Genomic DNA, 21,571 nt, shown 5'->3' with positions numbered 1-21,571 from the left:
GAGCCACGGCTTCATGCCCTGGTTCAATCTTAATCTTGAGTATAGTGTGCATGAAACTTGCATGTTCCACTCAGCACCATTTCTCTGAGTGCTCTGGTTATACCACACATCTTAAAAACATCTGGATTACTAGGTTAACTGGCCGACTACAAATTGCTGCTCCTAGTGTGTTGGTGAGTAATGGTGGCCAGTTGATAGAATGTGGGTAGAAAAAACTAGCCATTGTGTAAACAGATAGTTGATGATTAATGCAACTTGGTGGGCCGAAGTGCCTATTCCTGTGCTCTTTAGGACTCTACTGAAATAATCAATATGGTCAAGACAGTTTAATCAGTCCTGGGAAATTATTAACTTACAAGAAAGGGAAATGAAAATGATCAGATATTTTAGTGATGTAGGCATTTTTGTGGTGACTGGAGATTGTGACATACCATCATACTGATAGCAAGGCAGCTAAAAAATGCAAAAGGGTTCAGTTCAGGTTATCATTTACATCAAATTTTTTAAAAATTAGCTTTCAAAACATTTTCATTTCTAGCTTGGGTCAGCCCTATGGAAAATGAACAAGGTTAATTGCATTGTTATATGGTTGCAGGCTAACCTTTACATGAAGTTACTTACCCAGCTTGAATTAATTCATTGAGTTTGGCTGCATTTTTATCATCCATGCCTATAAAATACAAGAAACATTATAGCATGGAGTTAATAACCAAGCTATCATTTAAGCATGAATTAAATGGTACCCCAAGGCATCAATTTTTTTTCACTGAATGTGTCTTTAATACTACTTCTATCTACAGTCATTAAGCATTTATCTACAACATGTAGATAATTTAATTGCTCAAAGCCCATATATAAGCCTATATACATTGCACCTCTAACTGCACTTGAGTAGGTTGTGGCGAAAAGCTATCAGGAACCACTGCCATCCTTCTGATGCAACTCATACAAGGTTGCTCATAAGGAGTGGCGGCTGATAAGAGTACCAGAATTTATTTGCTGATACCGGGACAATTTGTTCTCTTTTGACTATTCAAAGAGTTGATATGCATCAGTTTATCTATCTCAAAGCCAGTACCTTAATTTATGTGATGGAGAAAAATAGAAAGCAGGGTGTTGCAAGATCTGTACCAAGAATAATCTGACACACAGCTAACATCTTACCAAAATAATAACGTACCTTTTGCAGCAATACTCTACCTATTAACATTAATAGGTGGAAAATCAAGACTCCCAATTTCCCATTATGCTGTCAGGTGGCAAGGAACCTCAATATTCTACCTATAAAGCTACAGCATAGAAAAGGCTCACTTGGGTAAAACAAATGTATTATATTTTTTTCGCTTTATGGTTCAGAGTGAAAAAAGATGCACATGGGTAACATTTATTTATCTGCCACGTATATCTTCGTATACAAGTTCACTATTTTTGTTGTAAATAAATCATAGTCCTTATGTAAGTGAATGTGTCGGTCAGTTCACACTTCACAAGTATTTAATCTGCATTTGGCATTGCAGGAGCAAGGAGGACATAGGAACGAGTCCTCGTCCTTCTCAGGATTTGTTACATATGTGCAAACTAGAAGATGGGATGCCATTTTGAGGTCTCAATTTAAAAAAGACATTGCATATGTCAGACAAAGTGCAAATCCTTACAAGTATCTATATTAAGAACCAATAAGTGGACTGTGCATAATTGAATTTAATAGAAATGAATTTTGGAAATGGAATACAATGTAGAAACATTATGTTATTGGTGTACACTACTTGGTGCACTGTAGCCCAGTTCATCACACGGACCAGATTTCCCACCATTGACTCCATCCACAATGCTGAGAACTATATTCTGCACTCGCCCCCCTAATTCTTCTCGAATTAGACTTGATTGTATTTATGTATAGTTATATCTGATCTATTTGCATAGCATGCAAAACAAAGCTTTTCACTGTACCTTGGTACATTTGATAATAATAAATCTAGGATGAATTTCTATACCATATTGCTTTAGGGCTAACATAAGTTACCTCCAGAAAACAAACAAGAATCCAGAAGATTTATTCCACAAAACACTGAAAGTATAGCACAAGCGCAAGCCCACAATGTCTGTGTTGAACATGATGCCAAATGAAACTAATCCTTTCTGTTTTCATGTGATGCTTAATCCCTTCATTCCTTGCATATATGTATGTGCTTAGCCAAAAGCCTCTTAAATCACCACTATGGTATCTGTTTTCACCACCATCCCCGGCAGCATGACACTCCCCGTTTAAGACTTGCCCTAAACATCTCCTTTACAATTTGCCTTGTCTTAAAGTCACACCCAATAGTATTTGGCATTTCCGCCATGGGACAACGGTTATGTCTATCCTATCAATGTCTCTCCAAATGTTTCAATCATGGCAAGCTCAAAGTCTTACTCGACCAAGTCCACCAAAATACTCACATCCTCCGATTTTTTTGCGCAGTTCTCCATAGCATATTAACCCATAGAGCTCCTGAGAGGATTTCTTCAGTCCTCGAGAGAATACTGCAAGCAAAATACAATTTTCAGCATTTATTGGGTCTTCAAGATACAAGTAAAAATCAAACTAGACTTTTGGCATTCGGGAGCAAGAGAGCATCTGATTAAGGTAGGATCCACGATACAAATCTGGTCCCAGCAAAGTAAACAAAAACAAATCAGCGACCCACTTTATACCCCACCCAATTTTCTTTTTAACTGAAAAAAGTAAAATAAATTAAATACCATTCATAAATCTTTCCAAACTACTGAAGAGGGAATCAGTGATTTTGCTAGATTGTCAGAGAAAAGTTGTGGGAAATCATGAATATTTAATCGCAGCCCCAAATTATTACTTCTGGAATTAACATGCTATCACCCCAGTTTGATTCTATGAGATAACACTTGTATTTTGGCTTCTCAGTCTTCTTTAAAATAGGGATGATTTAATTATGGGAGTTAGCTACTTTGGGAGTTATTTTGATTTGTCAGATCCATCACAACAAAACTATGTTGTGCTCCAATTACAAATGATTGGTGTTTTAATTTGAATTGAAAGTACAAATCAATCTTGGGCATATGAATCATTGCAAATTATATTTTGTGTGTGAAATATTTTCAGGAGAATGGTACATTACTACAGATAATTCAAGTGTTTATACCCACACTAACATTTATCTCCGTATATTTTTTTGTGACTACTTAACAGAAGCATATTAGGCAATCACTATTTGGTGCTTTTTATATGGAGAGAAAACACATTTTTAGCAACTTTAAAAGCAATCCTACTTTTTAAAATGTCTCCTCTCTTCCAGCTTTCTCACCCCCCCCCCCCCCCCCCCCCCCCCCACCAAAAAATCAGTCTGAAGAAGGGTCCCGGCCCAAAACGTCACCTATCCTTGTTCTCCTATCCCTGCCTTACTTTTTAAAGACACTGATCAGAACATATAATGTCAACGTATAAAAAAGAAAATTAGGATCATAACTGGAGTAATACTCTTTGGAGATTTTAACTAAGGAATTTCTTGCATTCCATTAAAAAAAAAGAAAAAAGAAATTCTGCATCACACAGAGAGAACCTAAAACAAAACATGTCCAAGAATGAAATGTGCCCTTAGACCCTGAATTCACCATTATTGAAGTCGATGTATTTGGAGATCTTGTGCCAAGTACGATAGTAGAAGTGCCGAACTTGCTCCTTGTTTTTCACCATACTTGCTGGCTTCCCTTTCTTCTTGTACTTTAGAGCTATGTTATTCTGTATTGCTTCAAAATCCTTTCCATGCTACAAAATTAATGAAAAATAAATTTTATGATGGTGTCCATATAAATGGAAAGATGCAAGTAAAATTCAAATTAGACTTTTGGATTTAATCTGAACGAACAACCATTCAGGAGCTAAAGAGAGCATCTGATAAAAGTAAAATCCCTGCTACAAATCTGGTCCCAGCCATGGACTCATCCCTGTCCGCCATGTTTTCTGGACTACATTGGCTTTTTTCAATTTTCCTATAATTTGTACAAAGAGGAGATTCAGACCACACATTCATAATATTGCCAAAGCTATTTACTTCTGTAACATCGCCCAAATTGTTCCCACCCAAATTGTTTGTAACCCTAATGCAAACCACAAACACGGTGCTACTTTTCAAGGTCATGTATAATACAAAGTTTTGTAGACTTCAGAAGTCATGGTATCATTTTTATCTCTCAGGACTTTTGTAATGTTTTCATCATTTCATTATTGGGGAATGTTCTTTTGGGAAACAGTGGAAATTAAAGAATTATTTTGTGACAAAACCTTGTAACTCAATGAAAAAGACGTTTAATTGTTAATCAGATTTTAAATAGCATGTAATGCAGTGTTATATCTTTAGTACTAAATGTCACTAATCAAATGAACATTTCAACTCAACCCCTGGAAACCACGCACCTCATATAACCCTTCAAAAAATGAGTTTTTATCCTCGGCACTCCACGACTCCCACTGCCTTCGAACTTTCTTCTTGTTCCCTTCCTCTTTTTCTCCAGATATGGCAGATAAACTCTTTGCTGTGGTTTTGCTGCTTCCACCTGCACTGCCCACAGTAATGCCAGACGCATAACCAGAAGCAGCAGAACTCCCCTCAAGACCTATTGAAAGAAAAAATGTTAGTAGAGTAAAACGTATTCAGAAATAAAAGTGCAGTCAAAGACATCTAAACAAACTAATTCCAAGAAGATTCCTGGTCCAATGACCAAAAGAGATTATGTAGATCAGCTTCATAGAATATTTGATTCTTTGAAAAGTAATAGCCATTATTATTACACATAATCAGCAACTCAATCCCATAGGGAAGCAAGTTTGTCAAAAGCAGGTGAAATATTGAAGTATAAAAGCTAGGAAATTATCAGAAAAGGCCAGTGCTGGAGTAACTCAGGTCAGACAGCATCTCTGGAGAACACGGATAGGGTGATGTTTCAGGACAAGACCCTTCTTCAGACTGATTGTGGGGAGGGTGATCCCTCTGCTCTACATTCCTCAGTGCCCTGACACCTCACACTTCTCTAGATTAAACTCCATCAACCATTCCTTAGCCCAACTGATCAAGATCCTGCCGCAATTTTTGATAACCAGTGATGATGGTGCCTTCTGCAGATTTCATAGGAGCAATCTTGGAGTGTTGGATCTATTGCTCGGTTTATGCCATTGTACATGGCACAATGATTTCCAGTCGCTTGCAATTTGGATTTCTTTGCACAATTCCCTTCATTACCTATATGCATAATGTCTTGCTGCTCTCTGTCTGGCTGTTTTAGCAAGCTTTTGGCCTCTTTGCGTGTTGTGGTTGGGTTGTACCTCATGCGAGGTGCTCAGAGAATTTAGCTTCATTGATGGGTGATGTTTCATCCAAGTGAAACCTCAAACCAGTCAGTATTCTTACTTTTTTTTTTTCCGAAGGCAAATGATGCTGCCTCATAGATGACCGTTTTCAAAGATTTCCGGGCTTTGTTGGTATTCCTTGGAGGGTCCAGAGTTGAGAGTGCTTGGATGAGCAGTTCTGATAAATGGTGAAGTTCACCAACATGAAATGGAAATGTTGATATAGGGCTGGCCTTTCTGTTTGGACGTATGTATAATATGTGGGAGTAGCTTTACCTTGTTCTTGATGAGTGAGTAGTCAGTATCACAATCTGCACTGACAGGGATCAACATTAACCAATAAAAGTGAGCCCTTAAATCTAAATAACCAATAAAGCATTCCCAAGGGTCCTCAAATAATCCCTGGTACATTACAACAAATTTACAGTCATATTACATCCTAAATCATACTTCAAGGCCAAAATAGCCATCATTTCCATGTTTATGCATAGTACAGGTCCACCACCGATTTTCCAACAACTGGTGGTTCCGGCACCTCCTTTAATCCGGACAATATCTCGAGAGCGCATTTGAAACATTGAAAATGTTTCCTAGGCTGGGTGAGGCGTACATTATCAAATTCATCGGGACTTCCATGCCGATTCCCCCCCTATGTCCAAGGCACTGGAATACCGTCCCGGCAGGAGTCGGCAGATCCGTTCCCTTAGCCGACATCCGTGGCCAATCGACGGGTCGAATTTGCCGGCTGCAGCCGGGGCCCTGGAACTCCGGATCTGCCTTCTCTGGCCGGGCCATTCCCGTAGTAGACCAGCGGCTGACTTTGGGGATCTCGGCTGCCCAAGGCTGTACCCTCTGCCGAACCGTGCAAAATGGTTAATATGGCAAGTGTGCCGGAAAATCGACAGTGCACCTGTATGAAACAAATTACAAAGAACTTATTGGATGCATATATGTAATCGTCAAACTTAGCATATTATAATTTTTAGTACCGTGCCACCCTACAGTCATTCACCAAATTATATATTCACTCACTTCAGGAAATTCACTATGTAAAATTTATTAATGGGAATTTCACACTTCTCAACATTCAAAAACAGATTTTTAAATACTTCGAAAATCAAAACACTGCAGATGCTGGAAATCTAAAGTAGAAACAAAAAATATTGGAAAACCTCAGCAGGTCACAGAGCAGCTGTGGAAGGAGAATCAGGGTTAACAATTCAGGGATACATTTTAGATACAATCAATGTTTGGTCCAATGCATCAGGTAAGTATTGAATTAATGTTGACCAGTTTAGAGCAGTTTCCAATTTTCAGCCCATGGGGTTTTATGATTGCTAACTATTTCTCTCTCAGTAGATGCTGCCTGACCTGCTGATATTTCCAGAATTTTCAATTATTTAAAAATCTATATTTTGATATGATTTTTTTAAGATGGATATGGCCACATCTCTCCTCAGATTTTCTTATCTTTCAAACATTGAGTTTTGACCGAAGATGCAAACGCATGATTTCAGCAGCACAAGGCTTAGAGGAAACAGTGTTAACACAACTGCTGACCAAACTGAGTGTCAAAAGTCGTATGAAATTATATCTTGCCTAACTACAGTGGGCCAATTAATCATTGAAAAAAAATGGCCTCATTGTAAACTCCCGTGCTATTCTAGCACCAAAAATCAAATCAGAATAATGATGCTGAATGTCGCCATTAGGTAAAGCTTATGGATTTTTTTTGCAGAGTATACAATTGCTGATGTTAGCAAAATAACACTTTTACTTTTGTTTGAAGCGGCTACTATTTTTAGTTACCAATTTTTTTCAGGCAGATGGGTTACAAATGCAGTTACTTGTGGTTGGAATCTATAAATTGTCACATGAATTATTTTTAAATGGTAATATACTTAAGAAAAGCAAAGCGTTTTTTTCCCCCCCAGTGTCAGTTCCTGTTTCTTTCTTTTTGCTTACTCAGCCATTAAAAGCTCGAGCCCCAGCACATACTTGAGACACAGCAATATTTGGTCAAAGCCGTCTGAAAAATAAGGAATTTTAGATGGGAAATCTAGAGCAAAAGTTCCCAGATTTCAACCATTGGACCTTGCATAACATTACAGGCCAGCAGTCTGCTTTATTTCCACGCATTTTTCTACTTGCGAATTTTTCCATTTACAGCCTTCAAGGCTAGGAATGGTATAGTCTGAAAGCTTAGACGCACTGGTGGATAAATCCCAAATAAGAACATCAAGGTTGCTTTCCAGTTGCAGCCCGAGAAGCTCAAGTGTCAATTACAAAAACAAAGTGCAACGTAGTGGCCCAAATCTTATTTTTTTTAAGAAATAGCAGTCCAAGGTATTCTGAAGATTCAATGTAGCCCAGTCTAATCTGTATTGACATGTGTTTCACCTGTTCACCAGAGTTTAATTGCTCCATTAGTGGCCACATCTTCAGCTGCCAGAGTTCCAAAATACCCTTCCTTCTACTTTACAAGCTACTCGAATCATTATTCCATGACCAAGCATTTGCTCATCTGCCCTAATACCTTATGTAGGATGAAGTTAATTCTTTGTCCAACAGCATTCCTCTGAATACTGTTGGACATTTTGCTATGTTGACTGACAATATACACATGCAAGTTGTTTCAAATTTCTGGACTAAACAGGTTACTGGATTACAGAAACAAAGGCAGATTAGAGAATTAAAGCAAAGATCTCGAACCACCATAAGAATAGGTAGAACTGACATCAGTAGCAATAGCTAACAAAACCACAGATTAACAAACTATAATGCAAAATAAAAGCAGAAAATGGTACACAGGGTGACATCTGTAAAAAGAGGGACGGAATTGTACTTCTCAACAGCATAGAGAAGTATTTCTTACTTTAAATTTGGATAATCTGCCATATATTTCCAACATCAATTTTATTTTGGATACATAGCATTTACAATATTTTGTATTTATTATGATTTTTAAAAAAGTTATTTTTTAACCACAAATCACAGGCAGTACAATTAATTAGTTAGTTTGCAAAAATAACAAAAAAAACACTCCAAATTCATAAAGAAAATGCAGCAAGTCTGCACCTGTCTTGTTCAGATTGCACCAGTCACACTCACATTAAACACATCAGGTCAGGCAGACTATAGTATATTTTAAACTTGATCATAAATATCATTTTTAATGAAGATCATTATTTAAAAAAAGCATATTTAAGCAATGTGTATGTAAACAACTGAATAAATCACCTTTATCCATAACTCTCAAATGATTATCCTTCTGAATTTTAAACCTCTGGTGGATTTAAGAAAATATGCCGTCTTTAATACCAGAGGATATGTATTCTAGTTCAGAAATTGCATGGTTTCATTATTTTGATAATTACAACTGATTGCTTGTGTGGCAACAATAGCTATAAATCCTTTATTATAAAAGAAACCCAGTATCAAAGCTGCAGAAAGATCATGTTAGATTTCTGTTCAAGCATATTCATTAGCAATTGAATGCAATAATGTAACGGTTTGTAACATATTCCTCAATAAAGCAAATTCAGGAGCAGCAGCAAAATAGAAATTACATTGCCCATTGTTTTGCCAAGTAGTAACAGGTAAATAAACATGATGAATGCGTAACCATGGAATATATTTTAGAACAGGTTGTAGTTTTAAATCAAACCTCAGAACCAACTGAGTGCATTAATGTAACGGTTTGTAATCTGTTCCTCGAAGTACATCATTTTAATATTTTCATACACAGAATTCAAAATCTGACATTAACGAAACCAATAATGCAAATTCAAAAGCAGTAGGGACATTTTAAAGTATTTAGTGTTTATTGAAGAATTATATTCCTAAATTCACTCAGGTGGTACAATGATTGGCATATTTATTTGAAACATGGCTTTGAATTGGAGTTTAGGCGATGATACAAAAGCTTCCTTCTAACAGCTATTAGGACCCTAATTATTAAGAGTAGTCCCAGACCAGTTCCTGAGAGCATAAATCTGCTCTACAAAAGTGCTTCCAGACATTACATGTAACTCTCACTAAGGGAAGCTATAAGCATAGCTAGCAGCAGGAATTCATACTTGGTCAGAATAAAGTACTCTTTTAGAGGTTAATATAGATTATTGGAACATTTTTGAAGCTTACTCTGTTTTATTCTTTCTTACACCTTGGCCAAGAGTGTATGATGTCAAGAAAATGCTATTCAGCACCTTTGCTTAATTTAGGAAGCAAAATTATTTGGATACAAATTGAACCACAATAAAATTACAAACATTCTATCACTTTCCGTAGAGCTCCTATGTGGACCCTTATTATAGCTGGGCATTTTTGAATTTTTAAAAGCCTTTGAAAGTAAGGATTGAATACAATGTTCAAAAAAACTGCAACAGCATGGATGCATAGCATAAAATAAATATGCAACTTACCTGCAACAGTTTTTATTTTGTACGTGGTATAATTTCTTATAACATCCCTAAAAATTGTCTAATTCTGAGACAAAGCCAACTATATACAACTTCAGAAGTTCAGACAATTTACAAACAGCTCCTGCTGTTCTCACAAGTGAGAAACTATCTGATACAAATGAGATCATTAAATGCATTTCATGTCTGTGTTAAGTAAAATTAGTTAAAAGGAATACTAACTTTTATATCCATATTGTTCAAAGGTAGATCAATTTCAATGCAATTAGAATGTATGTGGTGGATACACAAACATTGCATATTAGAACCATCAAGCATCAGAAATAATGATTTAACAAAAAATATATATTAAATTGACCATCCATTTCACCACCAACTTCCATTTGGCACTCAAATTCACATGGACCATTTCCGACATCTCTCTACCATTTCTAGACCTCGCTATCTCCATCGCAGGTAACAGACTACTGACCAACATCTACTACCAACCCACTGACTCCCATGGCTATCTGGACTACACTTCTTCCCACCCTGCTTCCTGTAAGAACTCTATCCCCTACTCCCAATTCCTCCGTCTACACCGCATCTGCACCCAGGATGAGGTGTTCCAAACCAGGGCATTGGAGATGTCCTCATTCTTTAGGGAACGGGGGTTCCCCTCTTCGACTGTAGATGAGGCTCTCACCAGTCTCCGCTATATCCAGTAGCTCCGTTCTCCCTATCCCCCCCCCCCCCCCCCCGCCCCTCCCCCCCTACTCATAACAAGGACAGAGTTCCCCTTGTCCTCACCTTCCACTCTACCAGCCGTCACATACAACAGATAATCCTCCGACATTTTCTTCACCTCCAACGGGATCCCACCACTGGCCACATCTTCCCATCTCCTGTTTTCAGCTTTCCGCAGAGACTGCTCCCTCCGTAACTCCCTGGTCATTTTGTTCCTTCCCACCCAAACACCCCCCCCGGTACTTTCCCTTACAACCGCAGGAAATGCTACACTTGTCGCTTTACCTCCCCCCCCCCCCCCCCCGCCGACTCCATCCAAGGACCTAAGCAGTCTTTCCAGGTGAGGCAGAGGTTCACCTGCACCTCCTCCAACCTCATCTATTGCATCCGCTGTTCTAGGTGTCAACTGCTCTACATCGGTGAGACCAAGCACAGGCTTGGCAATCACTCATCCAACACCTCCGCTCAGTTCGCATTAACCAAACTGATCTCCCGGTGGCTCAGCACTCCAATTCCAAATCCAACCTTTCTGTCCTGGGCCTTTTCCATGGCCAGAGTGAGTCCCACCGTAAATTGGAGGAGCAGCACCTCATATTTCACTCAGGCAGTTTACACCCCAGCGGTATGAACATTGACTTCTCCAATTTCAGGTAGTCCTTGCTTTCTCCCTTCTTCCCCTCCCCTTCCCAGCTCTCCCACAGCCTACTATCTCCGCCTCTTCCTTTCTTCTTCCCCCCCCCCCATATCAGTCTGAAGGGTCTCGACCCGAAACGTCATCTATTCCTTCGCTCCATAGATGCTGCCTCACCCGCTGAGTTTCCTCAGCATTTTTGTCTACCTTCGATTTTTCCAGCATCTGCAGTTCTTTCTTAAATATTAAATTGTCAAATAATTTGAATCGTGGAACATAAATTATAAAGCAGTATGAATTTAACGATTACAAATGCAAAGGGATTAAAAATCAATTTCCCCAATGAGGACCACTCTGTGCGCTACAGGGGTTCACATTTGCAATCGTTCCACCAATGGCTTTCACCTCAAGTTGAATTAAGCTCTAGTGGTTTCAGCGCCATTGGTGACTGGTGTAAATAAGTCAACCTATTTCAAGTTTGTTCACACCTTCAAATTTCAATTACACATTACAAATGCAAGTCATTCGAAATGATCCGTAAAGTGCACTTTCAAAACCATTATTGTCTTATTCTAGTACAATATCTGTATTGCTTGCAGTCAATACTTCAGCATATCATATACTGTAACGGGAATGTCTCTTCAAAAATAAGCAATTGAGTGGATGCTTGCTGAAATGTTTAACAGGACAATAAAATGCACCGGGTCTGCTCAAGTATGCAAGTATTTAGGTGTATTAATTTGGCTTAACTGTTCAACTAATTGAGGGCCATTCACTAATAAAATGAAGACTCCAGAGATAAGAAAAGTTGCCAAACAACTGGAATTGTCGTAGCAGCTTGGTATTTAGCATACATCGGAAAGTCAATGTACTTTAACTGAACTAAAGACACAAGGCAGAATGAATCTTAGAATTAAGAAAATTAATGGGCTGCAGATGCAAAGGGTGCTGAGATTACAAGTGATCTGCATAAACACTAGATCAGCAACACAAATTGTTAAGGACATAAAGAGGACTAGAGTTTGTTTTTATACCTCAAAAGTCAAGAAGCAATGTTAAATTTGTACAAAGCGCTAGTTAGACCGCTAAGTATTGTGCGTATTCCAATCTCGATGATACAAAAATGTTATGTAAAGAATTTAGCAGAATTCTGCATTCACCAACAGCTGGACCACTTTTCTCATCAAAAGAGAAGACTGGATAAGAGTTATTTAGCACAATAAATAAAGAGTTTGATAGTGTGGAGGCTGCTTCACTTATCTACGAGTCTGAAAAAGGTTGTTCATTATGCACTAGAATAAAACAACATGAGAATACCAGTAACAGATCAAATACAAAATTCAGGGATTTATTTGCAGTTATAGGACCTCACTATCATAGGAGTTGCTTGAAATAGATGGCACCTTTGTGCCAGAGACAGTTAGGTATGAGGAAGAAGAAATAGAGGGATATTGGTGCAGCGTGGAAGCCGATCATAACCATAGGTTTGCAAAGTTCGTAACCAATGGCTTGGGCAAGATAGGCTAACGTTCAGCATGTCTGGTGTTAGTGCCATGTAAATATCCAATAATAATCAATTCTGGCATGTTACAACTGATAACCTAACTACAAAGCAAAGAAGCAATAGATCTAACAGTCACATCACCAACCCTCATTGAAATATTGGCATTTCTCAGACTTCTGAAGGTAACCTGCTTGATTTAGTTTGTTATAGGCAACAAATTGTTTTGTTTCCAATTCTCCACAAAAATCAAATTATGTCATTACAAAACTTAGTCCTTAGAAAATAAATGTAATTAAATCAAAGTCCTTCTAAATCAAAGAAACAAGCAACCAATATCACAATATGTGAATACATTGGCCAGTAAATGTTCCATTTCCAATCACACTAGCATTCTTGTCATGATCCCAAAACTTACTAGTTTATATGGACTTACAACATGATATGAATGATATAGAATAAATGGATAAGAGCAAACAACTGTCGGGCAGTCACTCATTAACATTACATATTTATTACGAATTTAGTAAGATAACTTAACGGTCACTTGGAAAGAACAGACTGTTTTAATTCAAGAGCATGGAATTTAGTATTAACGTACAGATAACCTTCTTTGTAACCGAACATGGGGGAATGGTGTCCATTAATGCCGATTGTCCGCTTTAACCAAGTACGGGTTTCTCCGTGAAACGGGTTGTTTTTAAATATAAGGTACTTTTTAAACAGCTAAAAATATACTTTTGTTACTGCAATCTAAAAATACTAAAGGCTGTTTGCTACATTGTTTAATAGAGTATCGTTGCGCAAGTGTCGATCGAAGCAATTGCTTGTCAATTTCAGTAACCTCCTGCAGTATAAGTGACTGCAAAAGTTTTTATAGATATGTGAAAAGAAAGAGATTAGTTAAAACAAATGTAGGTCCCTTGCAGTCAGAAACAGGTGAGTTGATCATGGGGAACAAGGATATGGCGGACCAATTGAATAACTACTTTGGTTCCGTCTTCACTAAGGAAGACATAAATAATCTGCCGGAAATAGCAGGGGACCGCGGGTCAAAGGAGTTGGAGGAATTGAGTGAAATCCAGGTTAGCCGGGAAGTGGTGTTGGGTAAATTGAATGGATTAAAGGCCGATAAATCCCCAGGGCCAGATAGGCTGCATCCCAGAGTACTTAAGGAAGTAGCTCCAGAAATAGTGGATGCATTAGTAATAATCTTTCAAAACTCTTTAGATTCTGGAGTAGTTCCTGAGGATTGGCGGGTAGCAAACGTAACCCCACTTTTTAAGAAGGGAGGGAGAGAGAAAACGGGGAATTACAGACCAGTTAGTCTAACATCGGTAGTGGGGAAACTGCTGGAGTCAGTTATTAAAGATGGGATAGCAGCACATTTGGAAAGTGGTGAAATCATTGGACAAAGTCAGCATGGATTTACGAAAGGTAAATCATGTCTGACGAATCTTATAGAATTTTTCGAGGATGTAACTAGTAGCGTGGATAGGGGAGAACCAGTGGATGTGGTGTATCTGGACTTCCAGAAGGCTTTCAACAAGGTCCCACATAAGAGATTAGTATACAAACTTAAAGCACACGGCATTGGGGCTTCAGTATAGATGTGGATAGAGAACTGGCTGGCAAACAGGAAGCAAAGAGTAGGAGTAAACGGGTCCTTTTCACAATAATAATAAAATGGATGGGATTTATATAGCGCCTTTCTAATACTCAAGGCGCTTTACATCGCTTTATTCATTCACTCCTCAGTCACACTCGGTGGTGGTAAGCTACTTCTGTAGCCACAGCTGCCCTGGGGCAGACTGACGGAAGCGTGGCTGCCATTCTGCGCCTACGGCCCCTCCGACCACCACCAATCACTCACACACATTCACACACAGGCAAAGGTGGGTGAAGTGTCTTGCCCAAGGACACAACGACAGTATGCACTCCAAGCGGGATTCGAACCGGCTACCTTCCGGTCGCCAGCCGAACACTTAGCCCATTGTGCCATCTGGCGTCCCAATGGCAGGCAGTGACTAGTGGGGTACCACAAGGCTCAGTGCTGGGACCCCAGCTATTTACAATATATATTAATGATCTGGATGAGGGAATTGAAGGCAATATCTCCAAGTTTGCGGATGACACTAAGCTGAGGGGCAGTGTTAGCTGTGAGGAGGATGCTAGGAGACTGCAAGGTGACTTGGATAGGCTGGGTGAGTGGGCAAATGTTTGGCAGATGCAGTATAATGTGGATAAATGTGAGGTTATCCATTTTGGTGGCAAAAACAGGAAAGCAGACTATTATCTAAATGGTGGCCGACTAGGAAAAGGGGAGATGCAGCGAGACCTGGGTGTCATGGTACATCAGTCATTGAAAGTAGGCATGCAGGTGCAGCAGGCAGTGAGGAAAGCGAATGGTATGTTAGCTTTCATAGCAAAAGGATTTGAGTATAGGAGCAGGGAGGTTCTACTGCAGTTGTACAGGGTCTTGGTGAGACCACACCTGGAGTATTGCGTACAGTTTTGGTCTCCAAATCTGAGGAAGGACATTATTGCCATAGAGGGAGTGCAGAGAAGGTTCACCAGACTGATTCCTGGGATGTCAGGACTGTCTTATGAAGAAAGACTGGATAGACTTGGTTTATACTCTCTAGAATTTAGGAGATTGAGAGGGGATCTTATAGAAACTTATAAAATTCTTAAGGGGTTGGACAGGCTAGATGCAGGAAGATTGCTCCCGATGTTGGGGAAGTCCAGGACAAGGGGTCACAGCTTAAGGATAAGGGGGAAATCCTTTAAAACCGAGATGAGAAGAACTTTTTTCACACAGAGAGTGGTGAATCTCTGGAACTCTCTGCCACAGAGGGTAGTCGAGGCCAGTTCATTGGCTATATTTAAGAGGGAGTTAGATGTGGCCCTTGTGGCTAAGGGGATCAGAGGGTATGGAGAGAAGGCAGGTACGGGATACTGAGTTGGATGATCAGCCATGATCATATTGAATGGCGGTGCAGGCTCGAAGGGCCGAATGGCCTATTCCTGCACCTAATTTCTATGTCTATGTTTCTATGTTTCAGTAACCTCCTGCAGTATAAGTAGCAGCCTGTGTTCTTAGAAGAGACAGCAGCAGCTGATTACTGTGGGGATGGCTTAAACAAAAATTCCTAATGAAGAAGTCCATAATAATAAGGGTAGACTGTAATCAAGAGGGTTTCTATGGTCATAAAATGTTCTAAGGCAGGATTCTATCATCATACGCAAGAAGAAGAGGGGTTTGGGGAAGGATTCCACATACTAATCCAAAACACCATGAAGGTAAACTACAACAAAAATAATGAAATTACAATAATTTGGGATGTTTCAATGTTCAAACTCTGATGTTAGATAACAACGCTCTTCATCTAATCTAAATCAGAGCAAAGAAAAGCTCCAGGTGGTGGAAATCCAAATCAGAAATCAGGTGCACAGCAGGTCAGGCAATATCAGGAGGGAAAGCAATAGGATTTACATTTTGAGCTCAGGATCCTTTAGCAGAACTGGTGAAATGAGAAGACAAGCAGATTTAAAATTGTAGAAAAAGGAGACAGAAAGAATGTTTGTGATAAGAGTGCAGAGTAATGTTTTCAAGGTGATCATTACTTTAAAAATATGACTTTTGGAGACAGAAAATAGAAATGGATTAAACTGAAATGGAAAGTACTACCATATCTGTGGAAAGTGAGAAATAAAGTTATCTGAAACTGTTCAATTCAACATTCTCCCCACATGGCTGTAATGTACCCAGATGAAAGAAGAGGTGCTGTCTCTCGAGCTTACATTAGGCATAGTTAGAGCATTAAAGAACGTTGAAGGCAGGGAAGTTAGAGTGGGATCAGGACAGAAAATTAATGTGACAGGAAACAGTAAGTTCACAGCTGCATTTATAGACCGAGTTACTTGGCCAAAGTTATCACCTAATCTACGTTGGGTCTCTCCAATGTAGAATAGACCTCACTAAGTATTAAATGTTATTTAAAAGAATACTCTATTACACTTAGTTACTCTTCGTTTAAAAATACAATTTTGTTATGAGTGAAATCACTGTCACATTTAAATTATATTGCAAGTTATTTTTGAGCCATGGCCAAATATTCTCAAATTAAATAACCTCAAGTTAAAACTTAAATCAAATGGCATTGAAATCAGATTAATGAATTACATCTGAATAATGTAATTGTGCACTTAACAGAAGGCCACTATGGAGAATTTAACAGCTGGATGTTTTGCACAATAAATAGTGCAAATCCTTACTGTTTTACCTCAGTCCTTTATGACATATCATACACTGCACAATCAAATTATTTTTCTATTAACAAATTAACTGACGAGAATTATTGTCAGCATGCTAGAGGTGGCGATGTCTGAAATAGATGAATATGTAGAATTAATTTTAGATTTCAGAGATGTAGTATTACAATGTTTTCTTAAAGTGTCTATGCACATTTTCCTGTGTTATACCAAGTGAAACAACACGGGTTGGTCACCTATGGCCAATGATAGAGCATATACTTCTGGCCGTTACCCACAAAACACTTCAAATCTGTGATCATGCACTGAGTGGAGTAAGAAATGCACCATTTGCGGAAAAAGTCAAATAAAAATTACAGTAACTGAGGGGTAAAAAATTGAATTGTATAAGTGTTTTAAAAACTAGATAAATATATTATTTGAAAAACTGTACCAAACCTACTTTCTGTAATTCAGGTTCCGTTTCACATAAGCATCAACTACAATGCCGTTCCACTCAAAGAACAAGTTATATGCTGAAAAAACTCCTATAGTATATTAAATTTAAAGTGATTTGTTTATGAATTATATTCTTGGGAATCAGGTACATATGCCAGTAATGTGGAATATAGCTTCCCCAGTGAAGAGAATTAAATGTTATTCCTTAAGTGACTTCCATTGCAAAGCAGTGAACATACAGGCTGCTATAGCTGCAGGTTGCGTACAGAAAGTAATGCATCAATATATATATACAAAACCTATTTAAAGGAATCTTGGCTATAACCACTTTTGCCATAAAGAATGAGAAATTGTTGAAATAGCCTTGATAAAAACATTTTACCCTTGTAGAACTCTAATGTGTTTGTTGTCACCAAACTTTAACTGGCTTGAACCATCATTTTACCTTTTCCCTTATTGTTTTGGAAGCTGTTGGATCCATGAGAAGCAACTGGATCTTTCCTTAACCTCTTGTTGGGAGGTCTCACACTGGATCTTAAGAAATGATGCTGATCTGGACTGGTGGCAGCTGCTGAAGTATCTTCTCTCTTTGTGCTGTGTTCAGATCTGCAGCCTCCTTCTTCACTCTCCCCATCTCCTTCAGCACTCTCCTCGTCACCACTTCTTTTACACACTCTTCTCAGCCCATCATCGCTGTTCACCTCCGCACATTTCGCCGTCATTCTGAAGAACACAAAACAAGGCAAAAATCAGTAAAATACATACTTTAAAGCTTTTTTATTTCTATATTTCTAAAGCCTCACAACTTGCAACTGTAAACATTTTTTCCAACATGGCCGCCGTTGTTTTTCTCCTGATCCCCCGATCGCTGTCCCGCAACCACCCGCTGAAAATTTTGTTCTCCTCGTCCAGGTTGGGGTTCTGAAGCGGAGTCTCGGACGCAGCCGGAGGGGGAAAGGGTTTTTCTTCGACTCTTGAAGGTGTTCGGGTTGAGAGAGTTGCAGTATCTCGTAGCGTTAATGTCTTCCTCCTTCCCCTTGAGCTTCACTCCAAACCCGCGACATGTCGGCCGGGAGCAGCTGAAACCTCCACACACTCGGCCGGAATAAAGCGTCTATCCCTCCTGTTCATACCCATTCTGGTGGTCCTCGGCAGCCGAAACTGTCTTCTTCCTTCTCACCATGGGCACGGCCTGTTGGTGCGGGGTCTCCTCGGCCAAAGGTTCATATTTCCAGCTTCAGAAAGTGGCTGCTCTCTTTCCCCCTCTCTTCTCTCCTCGGGCTTCAACTCCCTTCGCCACAACGAAATTACAAACACATCTACTCACAGAAATAAACCCCGCAACCCCCAATTTCATGCCATCCTCCCGCCAGCAGACCCGGACAGACAGGCTGCTCCCCTCTTTCCAGCACCTCAGCAGCTTTTAATCCAAAACACAAATGTCACCAACTCCACTCTCACTCCTCTCTCTGCCTCTCTGAACTTTGCTCGCTACGTCACCACAGCTGTTCCCCAAACTTCAGCACAAACTGCCGTGGATAGAAACGCATCATTACCAACAAGATCAAACCAAATTATATATTTTTGAATCTAAGAAGATATATTATATGAGAGTTTATTAAAATATAGTCACATAAAATAAAATCTAGCCATCAAACAGGCAGAAGTTGCCTCTCAAAGTTACTCACGTTCATTGATCTCAAGCACTTCTCAATGTTTGAAGTCTGATTAGAAAAGTAACTATTCTAAATACTTTATGCCTTATCCATTCTATAGTTAAAGGAACTAACATTTTGTATGGAATAAGCAAAGATTTATGAGTGTGCTACTCAACCGATTCTGCATTTCAATGTAAACATTTTTGGTATGCCAGATGAAAAGTATAACTATTAAACAAACACAAAGTGCAATAATCTATTTTTAAACAACAATGTCAGTGTAAAAGCATACTTCCACCATAAGGTTTAACATTTTAAATAGTTAAAAATGGAACTGTTGGTCTTTAATAAAAACAAGTCATGTTCTATAGAAGCAAAGATAAACCAAAAAGGGTATTTTGCAAGCACAAGTAATCAAATCCTGTGATATACTATTTGTTGGATTGGGCAAAGTGTTTTTCTTATGTAATCAAAACTATAGTGAATTGGTGGTCAACTTTATGGAAAAGGTGCTGTTTCTAATTTTTAAAAAGGTGCTGTTTCTACAAGATGAATGCTCGTGGATGTACATCTGTGAATAACATTGATTTAAAGCATAAATGTAGACTATATTATTTATGCTGAAAAAACTACTTAATATATTCACTGTAAAATAGCGTAAAGCTATTCATAAAGTCCACTTTGATTTTGTAACTCATGTTCCAGTTAAATAATTTGCAATACATATCATCCTATTACAACAAAAATATTTTTTCTCATATTATAACCTTTTACTAACATTAGGGTACCATGACTAGTCTATTGGTGATAAAGAAATCATATTTAAATAACAGTTTGCACCTTGTCCTAATGATGTTTGCTCCAAAGTTCAACAGTGCAAAATGGCCATCAAAAAAATCTATTATTATATCATTCCTGATGTAATGCAATTTTCTCTGACAACTCACTGCGCAAAAGACTATTGAAATATTCTACCAATGCAAAGTTATTGTACAAGAACATTGTTTGAAAAATTTCTCCAATGAAACACCCCGAAGCGTATAAGATTCTGATACATAAGGAAGCCTTATTTCCAATCTGGTGAAAACAATCTGTGACATTCATCACCATCAATGTTTCTGTCCCCAAATGACACATGATCATGACACTTCCAACTCAAGCTGACAAGCAATTCAGACTATCAAACGTTTCTGAGCCCTGACAATCCTCTCACCTGGAACCCAATAAGGTACAAGGTGCTCACATTTCGTTTACAATAAATCTTTACCAAACAAACTAGAAAAATCCACGTAGACAAATTGTCATCGTTTTTGTTTTGTCGAAAGGCATGTTCGTTTTTCTATTAACTATAAAGAAATACTGGATAGATGACAACAGACAACTCACCAAAGGCATGGAATTAAATAATTGATACAGCATTGTAATCGCTCCATTCAACTAATATTCATTAAAAACTAAGTGATAGTCACGTCAATAGTAAAGACAAAGATGTCAAACCTCAACCACACTTGAGGTAGGAAACCTGTTTCAACGTCATATTGAAACACTCACTAGGATTGCTGTCGCTTTCATCACTGTAAGGTAAACATGAATGCAGTCGTTCAGCAAGTACAAAAGTATCTACCCCATGCACAGCTATGTTAGTGCTCAGTGTCAACTTGTTATTGTTCCAATTATATATATAGATTATACCTACACGCACAAATCGGGAAGCGAGATCCACGGCATCAACACGCCTCCGGGTTGATGTTGTTGGAGCCAATGTTGTTGGTCCTGGGTAGTTAGCGGAGAGAGTGAGTGTGGTCGCCGGGGGGAGAGTAGCAGGGGGACGCCGTTTCCAGGGACGCCGCCGTTTCCTGGGCCCGCTGGACCTCCTTCCTGCCTGCCTTCCCCCTCTCCAGCAACACAGCCCCGTTCTGTTCAGGTTCAGGCTCAGGCTCCCGGGCCGGCGCCTCCACTTGTCAGGCGCCCCGCTGCCCCTTCACATCCTCTCCCCGCTTCATTCGCGTCCACCCGCAGCCGCTGTTACCCGGCGCCGCGTCGCCGGAACCCGCCCCTGCACCCCGCCATTGGACCGCCGGGCACACGTGACGCTCAAGGCGTCGGGGCAACGGGTGAGTGGCAGCGGGCTCGACCAATCACAGCGTGAGCCCGCCCACCCGACGGCAGCGACGTCGTTGCCCGCCCGAAGTCAATTCCGGGTGACAAGGTCAGGCTCGTTGATGAGCAGGCGCAGCAGCCAATCAAATCCTCTCCTCCCCCCAACTGACCCGCCCCCTTCCCTCCCACAAACATTGAAGATCAGACAGAGTTCAGTGACCTGGGGCAGGAGGAGCAGGGAGCGCCTCCAGCTGGTTAATGAAGGTACTTCTGACAGTAACATCTCACACAGGTTCAACCAAAGATTATAGAGGAGCCTCTATAATCTTTGGGTTCAACAGCACTGCCTTTTACCAAGATAACTATATGTATAAAGCAATTTCATTGTTCAGAAAGTTTTTCAGAATGTATTTAATGCAAGTGTCTTTATTTTGAAAGAACAAGATTGTGAACAACTGA

At 39.4% G+C, this 21,571-nt stretch overlaps 1 protein-coding gene across 4 annotated transcripts in view; it reads right to left on the bottom strand.

Moving 5' to 3' along the window:
* cramp1 (cramped chromatin regulator homolog 1) overlaps positions 1-21,090 on the bottom strand; it is a 69,380-nt gene extending 48,290 nt beyond the window's left edge. The window contains exons 1-6 of one of the 4 annotated variants that reach the window (XM_033040375.1): positions 20,709-21,090; positions 17,800-18,077; positions 4,433-4,632; positions 3,631-3,784; positions 2,443-2,526; positions 622-670 (exon numbers count right to left, since the gene is read on the bottom strand). In XM_033040375.1, coding sequence (XP_032896266.1) covers positions 622-670; positions 2,443-2,526; positions 3,631-3,784; positions 4,433-4,632; positions 17,800-18,077; positions 20,709-20,740 — 797 coding nt within the window. In that variant the 5' untranslated portion in view covers positions 20,741-21,090. The other 3 variants (XM_033040376.1, XM_033040377.1, XM_033040374.1) reach the window with 3 other exon arrangements.
* Between the last annotated feature and the right edge of the window lie 481 nt (positions 21,091-21,571).

This window comes from Amblyraja radiata, chromosome 22 (genome assembly GCF_010909765.2).
Source record: "Amblyraja radiata isolate CabotCenter1 chromosome 22, sAmbRad1.1.pri, whole genome shotgun sequence".
Taxonomy (NCBI): Eukaryota; Metazoa; Chordata; class Chondrichthyes; order Rajiformes; family Rajidae; genus Amblyraja; species Amblyraja radiata.
The sequence above is the reverse complement of the archived record's forward strand: the minus strand, read 5'-3'. Positions and strand labels throughout refer to the sequence as shown.